General features: G+C 43.2%; 1 protein-coding gene and 1 non-coding gene across 2 annotated transcripts; both read left to right on the top strand.

Annotated features, from left to right (window-relative positions):
* Positions 1 to 370: 370 nt before the first annotated feature.
* RPL13A (ribosomal protein L13a) lies at positions 371 to 18,221 on the top strand. The gene is made up of 8 exons (XM_086930216.1): positions 371 to 470; positions 3,019 to 3,091; positions 3,555 to 3,620; positions 4,193 to 4,294; positions 10,511 to 10,596; positions 10,770 to 10,829; positions 17,836 to 17,958; positions 18,092 to 18,221. Exons 1-8 carry the CDS (start codon positions 456 to 458, stop codon positions 18,176 to 18,178), a joined length of 612 nt encoding a protein of 203 aa, XP_086786342.1. The 5' UTR covers positions 371 to 455; the 3' UTR covers positions 18,179 to 18,221.
* Positions 10,630 to 10,703, top strand: LOC147701545 (small nucleolar RNA SNORD34). Its single transcript, XR_015298634.1, has one exon. It is a non-coding gene; the product is annotated as a small nucleolar RNA SNORD34 (small nucleolar RNA).
* Positions 18,222 to 20,154: the final 1,933 nt, after the last annotated feature.

Here is a 20,154-nt window from a genome sequence, read left to right as displayed (position 1 = left end):
ATATTTCTTGTTTCCTCAAATAAGTATTCATAGATTAAACTATGTATATAGTGTTAATCTATCTATGTGGTATGTATGACCTTAAGTGTTCTCCTTAGACAAATATCGCATTTTCACGTTCTGGTTCGGAACATTTTAGGTATAACTCTAAGGCACGAAAGTCATATGTGAAAATACTTAGTAACACGCGTTTGGCTTTACGAAATAAATAATAAAGAACTTCACCTAAAAATTGATAATGGTTGTTTGTTTGAGAAAACTTTGAAGCTCAGTTCTTTATTGCTGCTCGTCATTACCCTAAAGCGGATACAGTGCAAATCAATCGAAGATGGCAACGGAGTTAGTAGATGGTAGCTGGAGCGTTTGTAGTGACATCAGTTCCGGCGGCGCCCCTGGCACATTGCTTAAGAAACCCCGTGCGCTAGGGCGGTCTCTTTCCCAGCGCGCAGGCAGCCATGGCGGACCTAAAGGTGAGGATCTGGCCTGGGTGGTAGAGAGTGGGCTGGCAAGTGCAAGATGGTGATTCCGAAAGGGAACACCGTTTCGCAGGGAGCTGCTGGAGTGTTCGCTTGCGGATCGTTATGAGCCAGTCACAGTTTGACGTGCTAGAGTTTCGGTGGCTTTTATGCTGTTGGGTGCCACATGTTCCATTCGGCTCAAATTCACGACTCCAAGGGGCTGTGCCTAACTAGCGATGATTTGCGGTTTCAAACGCTGTCAGTGGAGTTTGCATGGTCTACTAGTAATCTTTCAAATCGACGGAAGCTAATTGTTAGAGGACTCCCGATGTGTCATCTGAGAGGGAGACTTAAAAGTTTACGGTTGAATACTTTTTTCTATATTTTTTTACTTTTATAGCCCCCTCCCCACTTAAAGAACTAGCATCTGTATGATAGACAAACAATTTAATTTGCTGCGCGGATGAGGTTAGTCATTGTTCGTGCATGGGACCCTCACGCTGTTCATGGTCCGATAATGTCCTTCATTCTTTACGTTCCTTGGTGCCTTTTGTGGTTCACCCCGTTAACGGGTGTTGGGTATTTTTTCTTTACTACAAAAAGCTGAGATTTTAGTTCCTACTGACTTTAGACCTTTGTTAGTATTACAAGTAATGTTTTTTTAATCCGCTTTCCCCCTAGGTAGGCGGAAGCTGTATAGAAATGTTAGGAAGTCGGCAGAACTGCATTGGTTATTTAGCTAATTAGCAATACTGCTAGCCTTTGTTGGTGCATTGCTTTTTAATAGCAGCTCAGCTGAATTTAAGGCTGTGCAAAGAACTCACTTGTTGCTTTATAGGGAAGCGCCGAGTTGCTTCATAACCCGTTGTTTTATCCCATGTAGCTGCTGGCATCAAACAGTTCTGCAGCACCAACGTTTTCTGCATAGATTTGTCACATCTACAGTGTATATGGCAGATTTCAACTGAAAAAAATGCCTCAAGCACCAATGGTTGAGTTATTTTGCAAAAAGGTCCTGGTCTTTTTCTGTCCACTTATAGATTGTTATGTGTTCAATCAATCAGGACATTTATAGAGCGCGCTACTCACCCGCAAGGGTCTCCAGGTGCGGGGGCGGGTATACTGCTACTGCTTGAAGAGCCAGGTCTTGAGTTGCTTCCTGAAGGAGAGATGGTCTCGGGTCAGTTGTAGGTGTGTGGGGAGGGAGTTCCACGTCTTGGCAGCCAGGTAGGAGAAGGATCTTCCTCTGGTGATGGTTCTGCGAATCCGTGGTATGGTGGCGAGGGAGAGGCTGGCGGAGCGGAGTTGTACGGGTGGGTGTGTAGAACGTGAGGCGCTTGTTAAGGTATTAAGGGCCAGTGTTGTGGAGAGCTTTGTGAGCGTGGGTGAGGAGCCTGAACATGATCCTTTTACTGACGGGGAGCCAGTGCAGGTCTCTCAGGTAGGCAGAGATGTGACTGTGTTGGGGTATGTCCAGGATGTCGTGCAGAAGCGTTCTGTATGCGTTGGGAGTCTTTTCTGTAGTTTGGCTGTGGTTCCGGAGTAGATGGCGTTCCCATAGTCCAGTCGGTTGGTGACAAGGGCCTGGGTGACAGTGTTTCTAGTGTTGGTGGGGATCTTTCGGAGCAAGCGGAGGGTGTTGAAACATGATGATGAGACGGTGTTGACTTGCTTGGTCGTGAGGGAGGAGTCCAGAATGAAGCCTAGGTTGCGTGCATGGTCTGTGGGCTTAGGGGCGGTGCTCAGTGCAGGGGGCCACCAGTAGTTGTCCCAGGCAGAGGGGGATGGTCCCAGGATGAGGACTTCCGTCTTGTCTGAGTTCAGTTTCAGCCAACTGAGCTTCATCCATTCTGTGACGTCTTTCATTCCTTCCTGGTGGCGGGATCGTTGGTGAGGGAGAAGATCGGCTGGGTGTCGTCGGCTCAGGAGATGATGGGAATTCATTACCTTGCTATTCATTTTGGACTCGTTTTGACCAAAACAGACCTCTAGCAGTGAAGCACATATATATCGTATTACACAATGAGGGTTGGTGATGTATACTATTATTCAGCACTTCTACCATTACAATATTCGTGGAATCACATTACATCCAATGCCAGTCTCTTGATAAGTGGGGGACGCTTTCGCACAATTTTAGGCTATGAATTGACATTCTATTATTGAAATTGACAATTTAGCTTGGAAACTGCTGCATCCAGAGACCCGGTGGTTAGTATTTGCTTTACAAGCACCTATGTAATCTAATTGGCATGCTTCGGCAAGTAATTGCAACTGCTGGTGCAGTCTTTCGCGCAAATGTTTGTCATGCAGACTGGTATAGGTCTGTTTAGGGAGAAGGGGTTTATGGTCTGTTGGTAGATGCTTGGACGGGGCTTCTAACTTTCAAAAGATACTAGTTTTATAAACATGAAGACAATGAAAATAGCTAAAAATGGAACAGTCCAAATGCTTGCATTGAAACAGCTGCCCTTCTAATGCAGTCTGCGATTGAATACATTGATGCTTAGTTTCCTAAAGATGCTGATAAATCTAAAACTGTAATCTCTTCCTCCACTAGGTTCTAACCATTGATGGCCGAGGGCATCTCCTTGGACGACTTTCAGCCATAGTAGCTAAGCAGGTGTTGCTTGGTAAGTGACCATTGCGGGTGGCACCTGTTCAGTATAATCATACTTTCGGGAAAGGAGTATTTATGGTTACGCTGTCACAATCATGAAATGCTTTTCGGGGCCCTTTTCACTTTACATGTTTTGCTTTTGTAATCCGTAGTGTTGATTGCTTATGAGTGGCCATGCTGACATATGAGGTGTATCTTGGAATATGGAGCGTGTCTGCTCCGTTAGTGTTGCTGCGATAAATTGGTGGGGAAGGGTTTGTAAGGGAGGTAGCGGAGGATGAGTTCTCGTCCCTTTCCAACCATATTAAAAATAAACAAATGTCGGGGGGGGCCAGGAAGCTGTTTACAGTATCAGCACCAATTACTTTTGCAAAATAACATTAAAGTCCTAAAGATGAGTAACTGCAGCATGATAGTTCACAGCAATGTTGAGTCCCATAACCTGCTTCGATAAAGTAAACTTGGTTCTCTTACAGGTCGTAAAGTGGTTGTTGTAAGATGCGAGGGCATCAACATCTCTGGCAACTTCTACCGAAACAAACGTAAGTGCTTCTTGAATTTCACAATTGTCTAATTTAATGTTTTTGTATATTTTCCCTCTGGCTCCTGTAAAGTGCCCTAAGTGGGGAGTACAAATTCAACAGTGAACCGTTGACATGTATTTGGTAAAATGAGTTGAATTGGATCTTGTCCATTTATCTTGCCTTTGAGAGCTTAGTTTGGGTTCTTTCATAGCACTGTGCCTCAATCATTGAAGTTGAGAACCGAGCATAGTTATTCGGAGGGAATCTGGTGCTCCCAGATATTAAATAAATGGAGATAAGACAACAAGTGCATGTAGCATACCTGTTAAACGTAAAGATTGAGGCAGTGCTGCACATAATTGGTAACTTAGTCGAGGGTAGAAGTGAAATTGTTGCTCTGCAAGTAGTGGCTGGTATTTGCAGTCGGAGGGGATTATTAGCGTTTGCGGCTTGTTTTCCAGAACTAGGTTAGCTATGGCCATTTATCAGAATGGCGCGAAGCCTTAAGGTCTTGGCTCGTACACGTCCCACTTGTCTGGCTTTAATCTGCTGTAATAGTGATTTTTTTTTTCTTTTTTAATTTTGTTTAGTGAAGTACCTTGCTTTCTTGCGAAAGAGAATGAACACCAACCCATCGCGTGGCCCATACCACTTCAGAGCCCCTAGTCGCATCTTCTGGAGGACAGTCCGAGGTAAGCATGCTTGGCTCATGTGGTCTATTTTTGTGCATAGGTTTCCATACTAGAACATGCATAGGTTTCCATACTAGAACATGGCAAGTGCGCAGGGAGTCTTGGCGTAAAATAAAGGGATTAGATGTAGAGATGACTTGTGGCAGCAAGGAAGGTCCAATATTTTTTACTTGCCTGTTGGCAACATAGAAAAGGAATGAGAAATGTGTAAATGTAACAAATGGATGACGTCTAGAGGTTTGGGTAGAAATAACCATAAATAGACCTACTTAAAGGGCAGAAAAGCAGGTTGTGTATACGTAACGTACTGTGCACAATGCCTGCTCCTTTGAAAATCATCTCTAGCTCAGGGTTTCCTTGCGTTAGGGACTAAATTAGTGAGATAGCCCACTAGAGCGTACCTTGGTGGTAATGCGCATGGACATAGACTCGGTTTGTTTTTTCACCATCTTGCTGGGTGTGTGGTTGTGCTCTGGGTCAAGACTATTCAATGCTCTTCCGTTTTACATTCTACTGTCCGTATTGTTGTGATTGTCAATTATTGCTACTCTGTATGAAGGGAAGCTCCATGGCTCGCCAAGTTGTGCTTCCACTGTGATCCCTAATGGGGTGCGACCTTCAGTGCCATCGTATTGACCCCAACATGTTCTCCAGAGAATGCCCTGCTGGTGAAGGAACAGACTCCCTTTCGTTTCTGCCACACAAAATATCCACTGACTGGTTCACATCAGGTCTGTAAGCTGTTTGTCACTTGAACACAAAAGCAGATTAGGCCTGTTGCTCCTTCCCCTCAAATAAAATATTCCAAGACTCTGAAGTCAGCAGATGACTGGCGTGACACCGGCTCCAGTCGGTGGGTATGGTTCCGCTGTTTCTTTGAAGAAGAAAAACACCGCCCCTATTGATCAATGGGCCCTTGGATCACCACTTCATCTTGGCCCTGGTCGGCACCAAAGGGCTGGTTTGAACACTCCGCATTCCTGCTCAGTGCTGAAACACCAGGCAACCACCCCAGTGCCCAGCGGTGTAGTCTGTCAACATCCACCACTTCCACAGAGTGGAACTTCAATGCCTGCTCCAAAACCACATAACCGCAAATCTGTGGCACGTATTCACCATAAACTCCAGGAAATATGGACGCTCAACAAAAGCAGATCCCATTCATATCCTAACAAAGCCTTTAACTCCCACCCACACCACCAAAAGGAAGAAAGCGACAAAGCTACTAGTCCTCTGTCTCTTCCACGACAGCCTGGTGATCCCAATATCACTATCGGGGACTTTGGGCCACTGTCTCCGGGGACGCTTATGATATATACCCTCCAGGGGACACTGTCCCTGATTAATATCTCGCCTGCCCTTGGAGATCCTCCATCTCCCAGATGAGCACAGGAAAAGAGGACAAACTTAACAGGGCAAACTTATATTGGTTACATCGTATGTTGTGCCCTAGACTCCGCTGATACTGCAGCTAGAGAAAGCGTTTCGCCGCCAAGCAGTGTATTTCTGGGTTAAAACGAGAAGTACAAACTGCATCTTGATCCCCAAGTTGATGAGTCCCTAGGAAAGATTAAACGGACGGCAAAATCAATGGGATCCCTTCAACTCCCTGTAGCTCCTTTTGCTACCAACTATCTGGGAAGGTCCAAAACCACCACATGGGACACCTCCCCCCTCTTACCAGCATAATCACAACCAGCACTCCAAGAGGTACTTTAGAGGCTCCTATTGGGGCAGCACTGCCAACAATAGTAATCCGTGCTTCCCTTGCTATGTCTATTCTTGTTTCCTACATCTGGCATGTAAAGTGCTCGGATACCCTCATGGGTCTTGTTCGCGCTATATAAAACCTTCAAATATACACCCACCACTAAACAATGACTTGCCTCTCCTCCCGACCATATAATACTGGTCAAGCTGTTAAGAGGATTTTCTACTTGCATTTAAATCAGACCAGTGGGTGTCGGATGTTTTCCAACATGGCTATTGTCTGGCACTCATCACGCCTCCCAACATTTCAACTTTTACCCAGTGATCAGTGGAACATCGAACACTGTTCAAGCTCTTCTTAAAAGGAACTATAGAACTCAACCTTCTTATTGGGTCAAGAGTATACTTCCTAATCCCCAAACAGTACTGATCTTTACAGCCCATTCTAGACCCAAGGCCCCTAAACCTCCTCATCCGGTCACAGCAATTTCATATGGTCACATGCCAAGCCATGATCCTACTTCTCCAACAGGGTGACTTTTTGGCAGCACTCGTTCTAAAGAATGCCTGTTTTTACATTCCACTACACCTAGCACATTGCAAATACATAAGATTTGTGATGGCAGGGAAACATTATTGATTTAAAGTTCTCCAGTTTGTGATCACTATTGCACCTTGTGTATTCACCAAATGTCTAGCAGTAGTAGCAGCACATCTATATGCAGACTAAACGTATATGTTTTTCCTTACATGGACAAGTGGCTCGTCAATACCAGTATTCCTCAATGCCAGCAACAATCTCGCAGTTCACAGTAAGATGTTATGAGACTCCTAGGCACTGCTAGTACCCATGCTCTCCTACACATGCGTCTGTTACAGGAGTGCCGAGCACAATCCTCTCCTTTTACGGGGTTAGTCAGAAGATCTAGTGTTGATAAATAGCCGCATACCTTGTGCTGCAGAGGTGGCATGCCAATTGCCTCTTAAAGTTGCCTTTTCTCAACATGTCTTAGGCTGGCTCCTGAGGTCATACATTTCGGCTACCTCAATCTCCCACCAGAAAGTTTGTCCATTCTTAAAGACGTAAGCTTTCCACAAGGGCATGTTAAGTGGCTACATGTTAGAATTGGTATTGTCCTACGAAACAAATCCATCTATTCAATGCCATAGTACGAAACATTGTTACCCACTTCAATTACAACTCTGGGCTCTCATTCACATCCATGCAGTGCCTGCCGATCTACAAAAAGGACACCTGTTTTTAGTCAAGTTTCAAAATGCTTTATTCGGTTTGTACAGGTACAACCATATAGCAACATTCATAATGCAGTTGAGGTCACATTTGCAAAAGGGGAAAATGAAACTTTTTCTAAAAACAATTACATTGATATCCAAGCCAATCAAGTTAAAACCTGCAATATATATCGCATTTGTATACAGTAGAAATTGATCACTATATGTAGCAACAATTTAAAAGTTTGGTGCAAAACATGCCAAGTGGAATGGTACTGAACAAAAAAGGCCTATGCTGGGCATAAAGTGCAATAGTATGTGCAAAATATGCAAAACTTGAACATTGTAATTAGCAGCAATTTAGAAATTTAGTGCAAAACATGCCAAGTGAGGTAGTACAAATCAGAACAAGGCCTACGCTGGGCATAAAGTGCAATAGTATGTGCAAAAAAAATGCAAGGATATGACTAAAGTGCAATGTCTTTATAGTCTCTTACGTATTTTAGCAGCAGTTTATATACGAGAAATTTTAAAAGGCATTAGTCCAAAGGGTACAAAACCGGGGGACAATCATTACCCGGATACAAGACAAATATAAAGTGCATAGTAACCAAATTTCATATATAAGAGAAATGCATGTGGTTTAACAGTAGCTCACAGTTGGTCAATAGGTGTCTTTACCAACGGGGATCATATAATGATTGATTTCCTGTGCCCGATGCATTTAAGAACATAGATGGCTACACGATAACACACATTCGGGGACGACAGGTCAAACAACAATTGCATTGCAGCTCTTATATTACGCGTACTGTATTCTAAAAATAATTGTTTTAAATAAAACTTTCTAAAACCAGTATAAAAATTACAAAATAGTAAAAAGTGGCAGATACTGTTTAGATTTCCCATCGCATGGGCACGGACATAACCCGGGCTTTTTTACAGTAGGGAAAGCCTATTTTTAGTCAAAGTACTGGTTATTAAAGTGTGTGGAAGGTCTTAAATGATTCCACGCGCACCGTCCGGGGAATCTTGACATCTTGTTGCAAGACTCATGGGTCTTCCATTCAAACACCTGCATAATTACCCCTTCCAATATCTCTTGCATTGTCATTACTATTTGCCATTGCATCACATGTTGGTGTGCTTCAGGCATTAACCCTAGAAGCACCCTTCTTACTTCAGACGTCTTGGTTCTTTGCACCAAACCTAAATTCCTTCCCAAGGTAGTCTCACTTTAACCTCTTAAGTAGCCAGTATTCTTTCCATATCCTGACTGCTGCAGAAGGTTTTCTCCATACATTATTGTCAAAATAGCAATAATTGTCAATTTGTGTTCTCCACTCCATACAAGGGCAAGCCTATATCTAAATACGTAATTTCCAGATGTAAAGTTAAATGCATTCAAACTTTTTGTTAAAAACCTAAATAACTTTCTACCCCTAGAGCTCACTACTCGAAAAATTGGGATTTCAATGGCTTTCCTAGGCAACATACCATTTGCTGACATATGTAAAGCAGCTACATGGTCTACACCATCGCTCAACATTGTAACGAAGTTCTAACCACCAACAAGCTAAATTAGGATGGAGTTACGTGCACTCTTTCAAACAACCCACACCAAGTTAGCCACCGCTTTAAGGAAAACTGCTTTACAGTCTATGCAAAGCACGGGTATCTACAGCTACACATGCCTTGAAGGATTGTTACTCCAAGTATCCATTCTTGGACTGCAGTGTTGTAGATTCAGATGTGCCTCCCTGGACACACGTGGCCGTTGTTTTACTTTACCTTTTTTGCTCTGCATGGACAGCGCTTAACTATACGTTAGACTCCATTGTCGCACCCCTGCATGAAAACTACCTTAACAGTGTAGTCTATACCCATGTGCGTTATCACAAAGTAGTCACTCCAACTCGTAACTTGAAGGACTTATCTGAAGAAAAATGTGCATGCTTCTAGATAAAACAATAGTCGGCAGATGTACACAAAGCATATGAATCTTCAGCACTGCATGTCTCGAACAGATGCTTATAATGTAACATCCTTCCTTTTGCATTTAATTCTTGTAGCACTATAGTACTTTAAGGAGTAGCTGTAAATGGGTCCTTTTTGAGCATCCGTATATCAATCTTGGGCCCACTTACCCCAATTCTAATGGAAACCATCTGGGATTTTGCACATGAAGCCCCATTGTCATTTAAGTCTACCCTGTTTTGAAGTATACCACCGGTGTGGCAAAGCTTAAAAGTAAGCACCCAGGTGTACAGTTCTTATTCTGTTTTGTTGAGCAGTGCATATTGGAGGTATGGTGAGAGAAAATAGGAAAGTTGGATCAAGAGGCGGGAGAAGGTGCAGGAGAGGATGACACGGGATAAAGTGGAAGCCAAAAGTGAAGTGCACAGCGAAGAGGCAGAGTAGAAACCAGGCAGGAATTTGATGGTAATTGTAAGGAAGACTAGGAAAAAAGTGGTGAAAAGTAAACCCTAGAGGTGTTTGGAGAAGACCCTGGTTCCTGCACTAGTGTAACTGCATGGGGTGTGGGGCATCATTCACTCCAGTTCTAGGGCCTAGGGCAGAAGGTTGTGTCCGCCTTTGGATCAGGTCTTATGGTGCAGCCATCCAGCAACTGACAGGCATGGCCTGAGCCTGCACTTTATGCCTGGATTGTGTACAGCCTCCTGGATATGTAGAAATGGCCCTTACATGGCAGAAAGGTCTGCAGGGCTTTTGGAGTGCCTCATTCCTATTGCTGAGTAGTGCAAGGGGAGCAGAATTGCGCAAGAACAGCCATGGAAAGGACTCAAACCCATGAAATACCAGAGGCAGAAAAAATGGCTAATCATCCCAGCAGCTGTAAGAAGGCTAGATTGCCTAGCATAACCAGCTGCTAGTTTCCAACTTTTTGTTATTTTTTTAATTTTTTTTAATGAACTAGCACTGAGGCTATAGCAGTCTGTTGCCTTATAATAGTTAGCGTGGGCTTTTTAATGCCTAGCCCTACGTACCTAAATGAGTCTTCCTAAACGGCCCCTTGATGATCTGTCCTGAGTGGTAGAAATGTCCATAGACCCTAGAGATGTGTAGGGGTGACCCAGCCATGACTGCTCACTATGAATATGCAAGTCTAGGATTTGTGCTCAGTTCGATTTCTCCTTTTTATATCGGAGATTTAAACTAATACCTTTTTAGAAATATTCTGTAGTCTATGGAAACTTAACACACTAAATGTGTTTATTCTGCACATATGATAACTTGTATCTACCTTTACAGGTATGCTACCTCACAAGACAAAGCGTGGCCAGGCTGCCTTGGAAAGGCTGAAGGTCTTTGATGGCATCCCCCCTCCATACGATAAGGCAAGCCTTTTTGTATTAATTTGTTTAATATAACAATGTCCATGATGTTTCTCTTTACCTACATTGTTCGAATTACTACATGAGAACACAACATAACTGAGACGTTCCCAGTGACCAGATTAAATGGTGTCCTTTTTACTGGGCATGTATTGATCAATATCCTCTCTCGACAGCGAAAGCGTATGGTGGTCCCAGCAGCCCTGAAGATTGTCCGTTTGAAACCAACACGCAAGGTATAAAGCTTGTTTTTGATAATTTGCATGGCTTGGGGTATACTGAATTATAAATTTGCTTAGCTCCTGTCTTAAAGAAAAGACGGTTTTAAAAGTTAAATGATAAGTTTTACAGCTAGGAACTGAAGGATAGTTCAAATAGCTCAGATCTAAACTGCAACCCTTTTCTCACTTTAACATAAATGCAGATGCCTGCCTTGTAGGCTGCACCTTAATCTCCAGAACAAAACGTGTATCACGTTATGCAGAGAATTAGAGCATCTGCTGACTAGATTTCTTGAATGAAGCATGAACTGACCTAGCCCTTTAGATATTTTAATGTTTACTCAGTTAAAGGGGTCCTGAGCACCATACCTGCGTTTGAAAACTGAACTAAGGATCGAGGCACAAGTGGTTTCGGGAGCCTGAAGATCTGCACCGGCCAAACGCCCACAGCATACCTCCGCCACCAGTCGCGCCGCCGCTCCGGGACTTCATTTCCTGGCAGCCTTTGCGGCGGCGCGTTAACTGACTCGCTAGACGTGCCAGGAGGGGCTTCAAAGCAAGCGAGCCTTCGTGGAGCGGGCGGTCCTGAGCACCATACCTGCGTTTGAAAACTGAACTAAGGATCGAGGCACGAGGTTTCGGGGGCCTGAAGATCTGCACCGGCCAAACGCCCACAGCATACCGCCGCCACCAGTCGCGCCGCCGCTCCGGGACTTCATTTCCCGGCAGCCTTTGCGGCGGCACGCTCCCTGACGCGCCAGGAGGGGCTTCAAAGCAAGCGAGCCCTCGTGGAGCGGGGGGTCCTGAGCACCATACCTGCGTTTGAAAACTGAACTAAGGATCGAGGCACAAGAGGTTTCGGGAGCCTGAAGATCTGCACCGGCCAAACGCCCACAGCATACCGCCGCCACCAGTCGCGCCGCCGCTCCAGGACTTCATTTCCCGGCAGCCTTTGCGGCGGCGCGTTCCCTGACGCGCTAGACGCTCCAGGAGGGGCTTCAAAGCAAGCGAGCCCTCAGCGTCGCGGGACGCCCGGGGCCAAGCCTGGGCAAAGGGCGGGCCCTCCAAGGCCACACTCGGCTCGGCCACCTCCCTATCTTGGTAAACAACTTCTACCATTACTTTGGCAATATACGGCTATGTCAGACACAGAGGCACTCACTCCCCTAACAGGAGCTTCCATCATGGGTCCTTTAGATAAATTTTTCTTCAGAACAACTGCCGATCTTGACCGAGATCTGGCTATGGCAGAGCGCCGTGTCGCTCGTCGTCAATCTATTGAGCAACTTAAACACCGTCTTAGAACCCACCTCTAAAGCTATTCCTGAGGCTCAGTCTATAAATCTTACCTTGCCTAATACAGATGCTGATCTGTTAAATACGGACAATTTTCCTTTAATATTTCAATCTAGTCCATCAGCTTCACTCCAACCTGAGCAACTTTCCCTCTCTAATAATACTATAATCGATCTTGTAACTCCAAACCTGCCAGAAGCTTCTGAGGTTGTTAGCTTAAGTGTCATGGAAGTATTAATACCCGCTGAAGGTAAACAGCCTATACTCCCAGTGCCTCCTATATCAACTCTAGATAAACCCCAGACTCCATGTAATCAAACTAAAAGGAAACGGGTAATCATTAGATCGCCTCCAAAAAAGCGTAGAAAAAGAGGCCCGGCTTAAACAGACATCTCAACACATAAGCAAAAACCTTCTAAGGACCTACTTGGGCAAGAACTTCAAATAGTGGAAGGGGCACCTATTGTTACCAGAAATACTCTGACCTCTCATGTTCCACCATCCATCAAAGACTTTGTGGATGCGATGGAACATCTTGTAAAAGCACTAATAACTCCAATAGTAGAGAGAGTGAAGAGAATTGGAATCCAACTGGAAAATCTTACAGGAGGCTCCACTCATAATATTACAACCAAATGATTTAGCAAACGCCGCGAGCGTAAAAGATGGTGAAAAAATGCCTAATATGGGAAAAACAGCCTCAGAAAATAAAATCACGAAGGAAACCAATTCTAACTAAACAAACACCCTCAGTTAAATCGAAGCCAGTAATCAAGGTCCCGTTGGTTCAACATAAAGTGTCGCAAAATACACTGCCACAGTCTGCACAAATAAACTCCCTCATGGACTCGGCAAGGATGGGGAATACAAAAAACAACTCGGACATTTACAAGAGTGATCCTAAATCCAAAAGACCGACACGTATAAGAAATGCATACTTACCCCCAGCTGCCTCACAAAATGTCACTGTTTTAACTGGGGTTCCTCCATTACCAACCACAGGAGTTTATGAAAATCACGCCAGTCTTAAAAACAAGGTGATATTTTGGCTCAAAAACAGGCCTTTACCACCCTACCTTAACAGAGACATTATTATGGTGAGAAGAACAAATTGGGTGGGTATACGCCCCAAAGATATAGAAGGTGACGTTATCATTATTGCATTTAAAGACCCCAGAGTTACTTCACACATCAGGGATTGGTTCTCAGATTTCAACAGTGGCCCGATTACACCAAAATCTTTCATATTTCTATCCTGAAGCCTTAATGCCTCCGAAACCACACCAACCCAAACCCTACTTTGATAATTTTTCATTTCAACAGCATAGAAGACCAACTCATTACAAGTACCCATTAAGATACGGAGTTAGGGAAAATATTCTGCCACCTCATAATCCCCATTATGATAGACAATTTATGGGATACTAAATATCCCCTGACTCCTAGATATGTTTCTGCGGGATACGGTCGATGCTTTCCACCTCTAACTCCTTCTTGGAATTTCCCCTGCTACAATCAATATGAGCCACTGTATGGTCTGGATGACATAGAATGACTCCCCCCTATGAAAGCTGACTATCAACCTAGGGAGAAAGTACTTGCCATGCTACCTAAAGAACCCTCGATAAAGGGCTCTCTGGGTGATAGATCCCCTGATAAACGAATAGTTAATAGTATAGATAAATGGGATATAGCTAAAACAGCGAGTCAGATAGCCCGGAAAAACACTTCTAACATGCTGTCTACAAATGGGGAAATTAGGAAATCATCTGCCAAACTAGAGATGCTCACTTGGAATTTGGCAGGAATTAACTCAAAGTACACTACCTGCTTGGCTAAATGTGGTAAATCTATACTCAGTACTGTTTCCAAGAGACCTGGTTCCTTACCCCGATACACTTATGGGTTATCAGACTTTCCATTCACCTGCAATTGCAAGTAAGCAGGGTAGACATAGGGGGGGGTCTGTGCACGTATATTAGCGTCGCAGTAGGTCACAAGATTCTGAAAAGGGTACTAAGGGCCTCTTATCAAATAGTCATGGACGTTGGCTCCTCCATGACATTTTTGATTATTAATTTTTATAATGACATGCCCCAGAGCAATTGGAAAAAGTTTTAGAAGAGTTACACCGCACTGTTGTAACAATTAAAGAAATACGTGGGGGCGAGTGTGTGACTGTATTCATGGGTGACTTCAATTGTTATATATGCCCAAATGCTTCAAAGGGCACGTGTGACATCTCCCTAGCAACGGAAACTGATATTAACAATAATATTCCTAATCATTTTATACATTCTAAGACAGGGGAACTACTAAATTTTTTGGTCTCTTTTAATTTAAATTTCGCAAATGATTTAACCCGCCCTCCAAGACCCTTTAAACCAAGTTTTCACGGTAGAGATATAAATTCCACTATTGATTTTATTCTTTTTTCACAGATGCATGCCCCACTAATATCTTCCTGGGACACTCTAGACCACCTATACGGGGATCATTCTCCCCTAGCTTTATCTGTTGTGCTGCCTTCTCCAACTCTTATACATAATAACCCTAAAACCAATTATGAGCAACCAATTGTATTGGGGGCTCTCAATGGTTATACTATCAAATGGGATACAATTAATCCAGCTAGTCTTTTGAAAGATCTACTGATGATGAGGTGGGAAGAGATACACATTTGCCTCTCCTTAAATGAACAGCCCCATTCCATCCGAGAAGCATTCTTAAGAATACAGACCAGCCTTAAACTAATCACACGACAGTTCAAGACAGGGACCATCACCCCTAAAGGGTGGTTTGATAAAAATTGTTCCATGGCTTTACAAACACTTAAGAACTTATTGCATATAACTCCAAAACCAATCACGGAGATACGTCAGGCCAGACTTACATACCGTCTGGCCATTAATAATAGAAAAAAAGCATTGAAGGAAGAAGCATGGCAGAAATTGCTGTAAACGCGTGAAAACCGAGACCTCTCGGCTTTCTGGAAATTTATAATTACCCCGCTACCATGGGTAAAGATGCCGGAGAGGAATATGGACCTTGCGATTGATGGAGAGACGTGGGCCGCCTATTTCCAAAAACTGTACTGTAAACCCACATCGACTATACCAGAGCCAAAGACTCCATCACGCATAGACTCTCTCGATGAAACTTATTCCAACATTGTTTTCACGTGGGAAGAGGTGGAGATGGCGATAAGGGAGAGTCCATCTGGTAAGGCACCAGGCCCGGATGCCATTCCAACAGATGTCTTTAAGGCAGAAATATCCTTTTGGGCCCCAATATTGACCTCTGCCCTGAACTCTGCGAATGCCTCTGGCCATTTTCCATCTGGGATGAGCCCATAGTGATACCCATCTACAAAAAGGGAGACAGGCACTCCATCTTGCTATAGGCCTATCTCCCTGCTTGATTCCTTAATGAAGATCGCGGGCCGTATCATTCTGAAACGTCTAGTAGCATGGACGGCAGAGGAGAATATACTCAACACTCAAGTACGGCTTCAGATCTGGAAGAGGCACAGTAGAACAGACCCTGAATTTACATCTTATGTCCAAATATGTTGACACAAAAAAGGGAAATCTGTACGTTACCTATATAGACTTAAGCTCTGCTTTTGACTGTGTGCTCCATGAACAACTTTGGGATCTACTTGAACATTTAGGGGTAGACTCATCAATACTCCTCTTCATTATGAAACTGTACAGAAACGCGGGAGCTGGAGTGAGATTTGGCCCAAAAGGAGAGTGCTCGCCAAGATTCACCATAAACAGAGGGGTTAGGCAGGGGTGCATATTGGCCCCATGCTCTTCTCCCTCTATATTAATGCAATAGGAGAACACTTAAAAAACATTGAATGTGATTATCCAAAAGTGGGAGGGCAAGCAATCCCTATCTTGCTCTATGCCGACGACGCGGCAATACTTTCGCAAACTAGAGTGGGGTTACAAAGGGCAGTTACTGCATTCAGAGCCTTTATGCACGACAAGGGCCTGAAAGTCAACATTGGGAAAACTTACTCAATGGTTTGTAGTAAGAAGATAAATAAAAGACCATGTCCCATTTATATTGAAGGGCAAAGACTAGACGGTGGTCAAGTTCACGTACTTGGGCATTTCTGTGCACCGACACGTTTCCTGGCAGTCTGCAGTCAAAATGAGGAAACTTGCCCTTGTTAGAGCTGTTGGTGGGCTCAGACTTTGCTGGAAAAATAGGAGTTATATTATAATAATAACCTGTTAAACAACTCATTGTTCTCTACAAAGCGAAATGTGTTTCAACAGCAATTTATGGGGCCGGCCTTTGGGGCATCGATAAAAATATCTCCTCTATTCAAATAGAGGAAAATAACTTCCTACGGTATCTGTTGGCAACACCTAAATCAACTTCTGTTTACATGAGGCATATCGAGTTAGACTTACCATTCATTTCAGACTTAATCAAAGTAGAGCCCCCTCTTTTGTGGCATAAAATCTGGACCACCTCTGAAACTAACCTGAACCGAGAAGTAATATTAGATATTCTCAAACAGGAGGGGGCAAAACATACGAAATGGCTGGCTTACATCAAAAACTTTTTTTGTGGACATTGGTCGCCCAGAGTACTTTTCTGATCCTTCGACCTTGGATTTTATCTCAAGGAAAAATCTGAGAAAAACCCTATTGGATCACTTGGAGACTAAAAAATGGAATCACCAAAAACTAAATACAACACTCCAGGCATACCAAAGGGTGAAGCAGCATAAGGGGCTTAAAGCATACCTGTCCTGACTTTTCCTGTTATGCCAGAATGTTGCTCGCCAGATTTAGACTGGGCTCATTTTTCCGCCTTATAACTTTTCCATCATGTAATGATTGGTCCCGGAATCTGAGTCCTTGTCCGTGTGACATTTCTGTGCAATCAAACATCCATACCATTCTATTTTGTACTTATTACGCAATCCTCAGGAAATCATTATTGAGACCTCTATTAAAGAGATGGGGTCTGAGGTCCTGTAAGGACGCTTATGAGCGCTTACAAATGTTAGAGGACAGAAGTCATATGTATCATGGAACAGTATTTAAAATTGTTGATCAAATTCAGGAAATCGCTACAATGGCCAACGTAAAAATGCTGCTTGCTAAAACTTTGTATAATACTTTTTATTTGTGAAAAGTTTGGTTTCCCTAATCTTTTTTTAAAATGGTATCATTCTTCTAATTTTTCAATTTTAATCTATTTTAAAGGAAATAATGAATTGTCTAAATGTATTGTTGTATATTTTTATTTGCTATGAGTGCTTGTATGATATTCTTTGAAATATCGAATAAAGCTTATTTGAATCTTGAATCAGTTAAAGCAATGTGCGGCCTCGGTGCATGGATTCATCAGGAGCGCTGTCTTTACCTCAATGCCAGGGTCTAAGGGGAGCCATCATTGGGTCTTGTGCTCCTCTCAAAGTGCTCTTTTCACCTCAGTTGTGATTGCAGTACATTTGTACTTCTTAATACGATCTGTTGCTTCTCCAAATTGATAGTTATTGATGCTTCCCTGCCTGTTGGTTCCTGCCATATGTTTTTGCGTGCTATCGCTACCTAATAGATCAGTTTGTTAAATGTAGATTCTAAACCGTGTGCACCTAAAAATTTATAGGGAAAAATAAGAATATCGGTAACTAATATCCTTTGCTCTATTGAAGCTGGCATTTTATTGGCGCTGGTCTCTTTTGTTCTTCTAGTATGCATACCTGGGCCGCCTTGCTCACGAGGTCGGCTGGAAGTACCAAGCAATCACCGCTACTTTGGAAGAGAAGCGTAAAGAAAAGGCCAAAATGCATTACGAGAAAAAGAAGACTGTGATGGTAATTGATTTTTACGTGATGGCTCATTTGTGCTTCCTTAATTGCGTTTTGCCACTACATGCCCTGCAAGTGGTTCAGGAGACTTTGGGGCAGTTTAGAGCGTATTTAAAAAAAAAACTTCTTCTCGTTTCAGAAACTAAAGAAGCAGGCGGAGAAGAACGTCGAAAGCAAGATCTCAAAGTACACAGATGTTTTGAAGCACTATGGAATCCTTGTGTAGGAGCCTCGCTTTCAGACTGCAAAAATAAATATTTAAAAATTGATCTGTGCCTTGTTTTAATCTAGCCACTTTTTGGTAGTTTTTTTGATAATCTTATGGAGAACAAGTGGCCGTATTTTTGACAGTTCATTCCTCCTTCAAGAAATTGGAAATTATCTTCATTAGTGCCTCTAATCAGACTACAAAAGGCCACATAGACAATGTTTTCTAACTCTCTATAAATATATATTGGTTCATGCCAAACTATGTAGTGCTTCTGTAGGGTGGGCCTATACAGTAGTCTTAATTGAGCCGGATTGGCTTGCAGCAGCCAACTTTTGGGGTTTTTCTTTTGGATAGATTTCACTAGTTACCATTAACCCGGCAATGTTCTAGGTTTTGTCTAGGTGTCCAAGGGTATATCTCCTTATTACCTAGAATGTCCTGCCTTAAATTTGGACAATTTTTTGTAACCAATGGGCCCGATTCATTAAATGAATTAGACAAAATCCTAACTTTATGACTTTTGGTATTCACAAAAGACATTTAGTAGTGAAGCTATGATTACTAACGTTACTACTAAATCCCTTTTGTGAATACGTAGTTAGGTTTTTGTGTGATTACTTTTATGAATCGGGCCCAGTGCCTATTTGTGAGTTAGTAACTTAACCAGTGGTCATTGGGGCTTTTTTCCACTGGACTGCTGATTAAGGAGGGATTAATCGTGCAGTTATTTCAAAACTGCTGGGCCTCTCCCAGAGCACCCCCACCCCCTTGACTGCTATGGTTGCTTCTTGTGCTGGACACTGCAAGTGCGTCTTCAGTGGGTATCCTGCTCTTAAAGCCTTCGTGCTGTTGGTGCCAGGCAGCATGGGGGTTCTTGTGTCCCTTTACCATTTTTAGCACCTTGATGGACTTTTATTTTCCTAATAGGGTGAAAATGTCGAAATGCGTTCAGTATTGGATACCCATGTCTGGTCTAGAGACCAGAAACTTGAAAATACAATTGTACTGTAGACCCACCCCTACAATAGCCTCTTCATGAAGGTTCTGTAGGCTGTTCACGTAGCTTCATAGCTTGCTATTGATGTCTGTATTAAGACGTTTTTTTCATTCCTGTTGGATTAGGTACTCAATCCTTTGCATTATCTGCCATTATTGGGGAAATATTGATTAGTAGACATGTTCTTTAAAGTATTGACTTCTTCGCCTGCAGCATCCTGAAACTTTCCTGCTCCTAATAAGAGTGTATTAGTTACTGAGGGACAGGAAAAAGAACTGACTTTCGGCCCAGATGGACTCTGTCCCATGAGTAAGTGCTTGTTCAGTGCGAAGAAACCCTAGGACACAGCTGTTCTTGCAATTTGTTCTTTTTGTCCCATAAGACTTCAGTCGCTAACCCACGTCTTATAACGGAAGTGATTACAATTTTTCATAATCCACATTTGTAAAGCGCGTACCATCACCCGTTAGGGTCTCTAGGTGCTGGGGGCCGTCAGGAAGATTAAGCAAGCTATTGCCCAGAGTAGCATGGTGCTGGGCTAATCTGCCGCCAGCCCTTGGGATCGAACCGTGATCCCCCAGATTCCGGAGTCAGTCACCCTGGCCGCGGCGCCACACCTCTCATACTCTTTTAAAACTTGAATCCAGTACTGGTACTGGTGTGACTCCACTTGAATTGGTTTCTTACCTAGCTTCATTTTAGTGAGCACTTTTACTTCCTACAAATTTGACTGAAGGAGGCTCCAATCCGGATATATGCTTCTGATTTTTCTCCGTCAAAAAAAGCTCATCTGCTAAATGGGAGTATGTATGACCTATGAATCTAATTTCATTCTGCTGAACTAATTGGTAATGTGCAACTTTTAGGGGTCTACTGCCTCTGGTTCGCTGTACGGATTAGTCTGCAGGTGGTAGATAAGGAAAATGCTACTTACCACAGTATGCATCTGTTCTTGGCATATAGCTGTAGAATCTCATGCTATGCATTGATTGCC

Source organism: Lissotriton vulgaris, chromosome 7 (assembly GCF_964263255.1).
Source record: "Lissotriton vulgaris chromosome 7, aLisVul1.2, whole genome shotgun sequence".
In the NCBI taxonomy this organism is placed as follows: domain Eukaryota; kingdom Metazoa; phylum Chordata; class Amphibia; order Caudata; family Salamandridae; genus Lissotriton; species Lissotriton vulgaris.
Note: the sequence above shows the minus strand (reverse complement) of the source record. Positions and strands in the feature narration are given on the sequence as shown.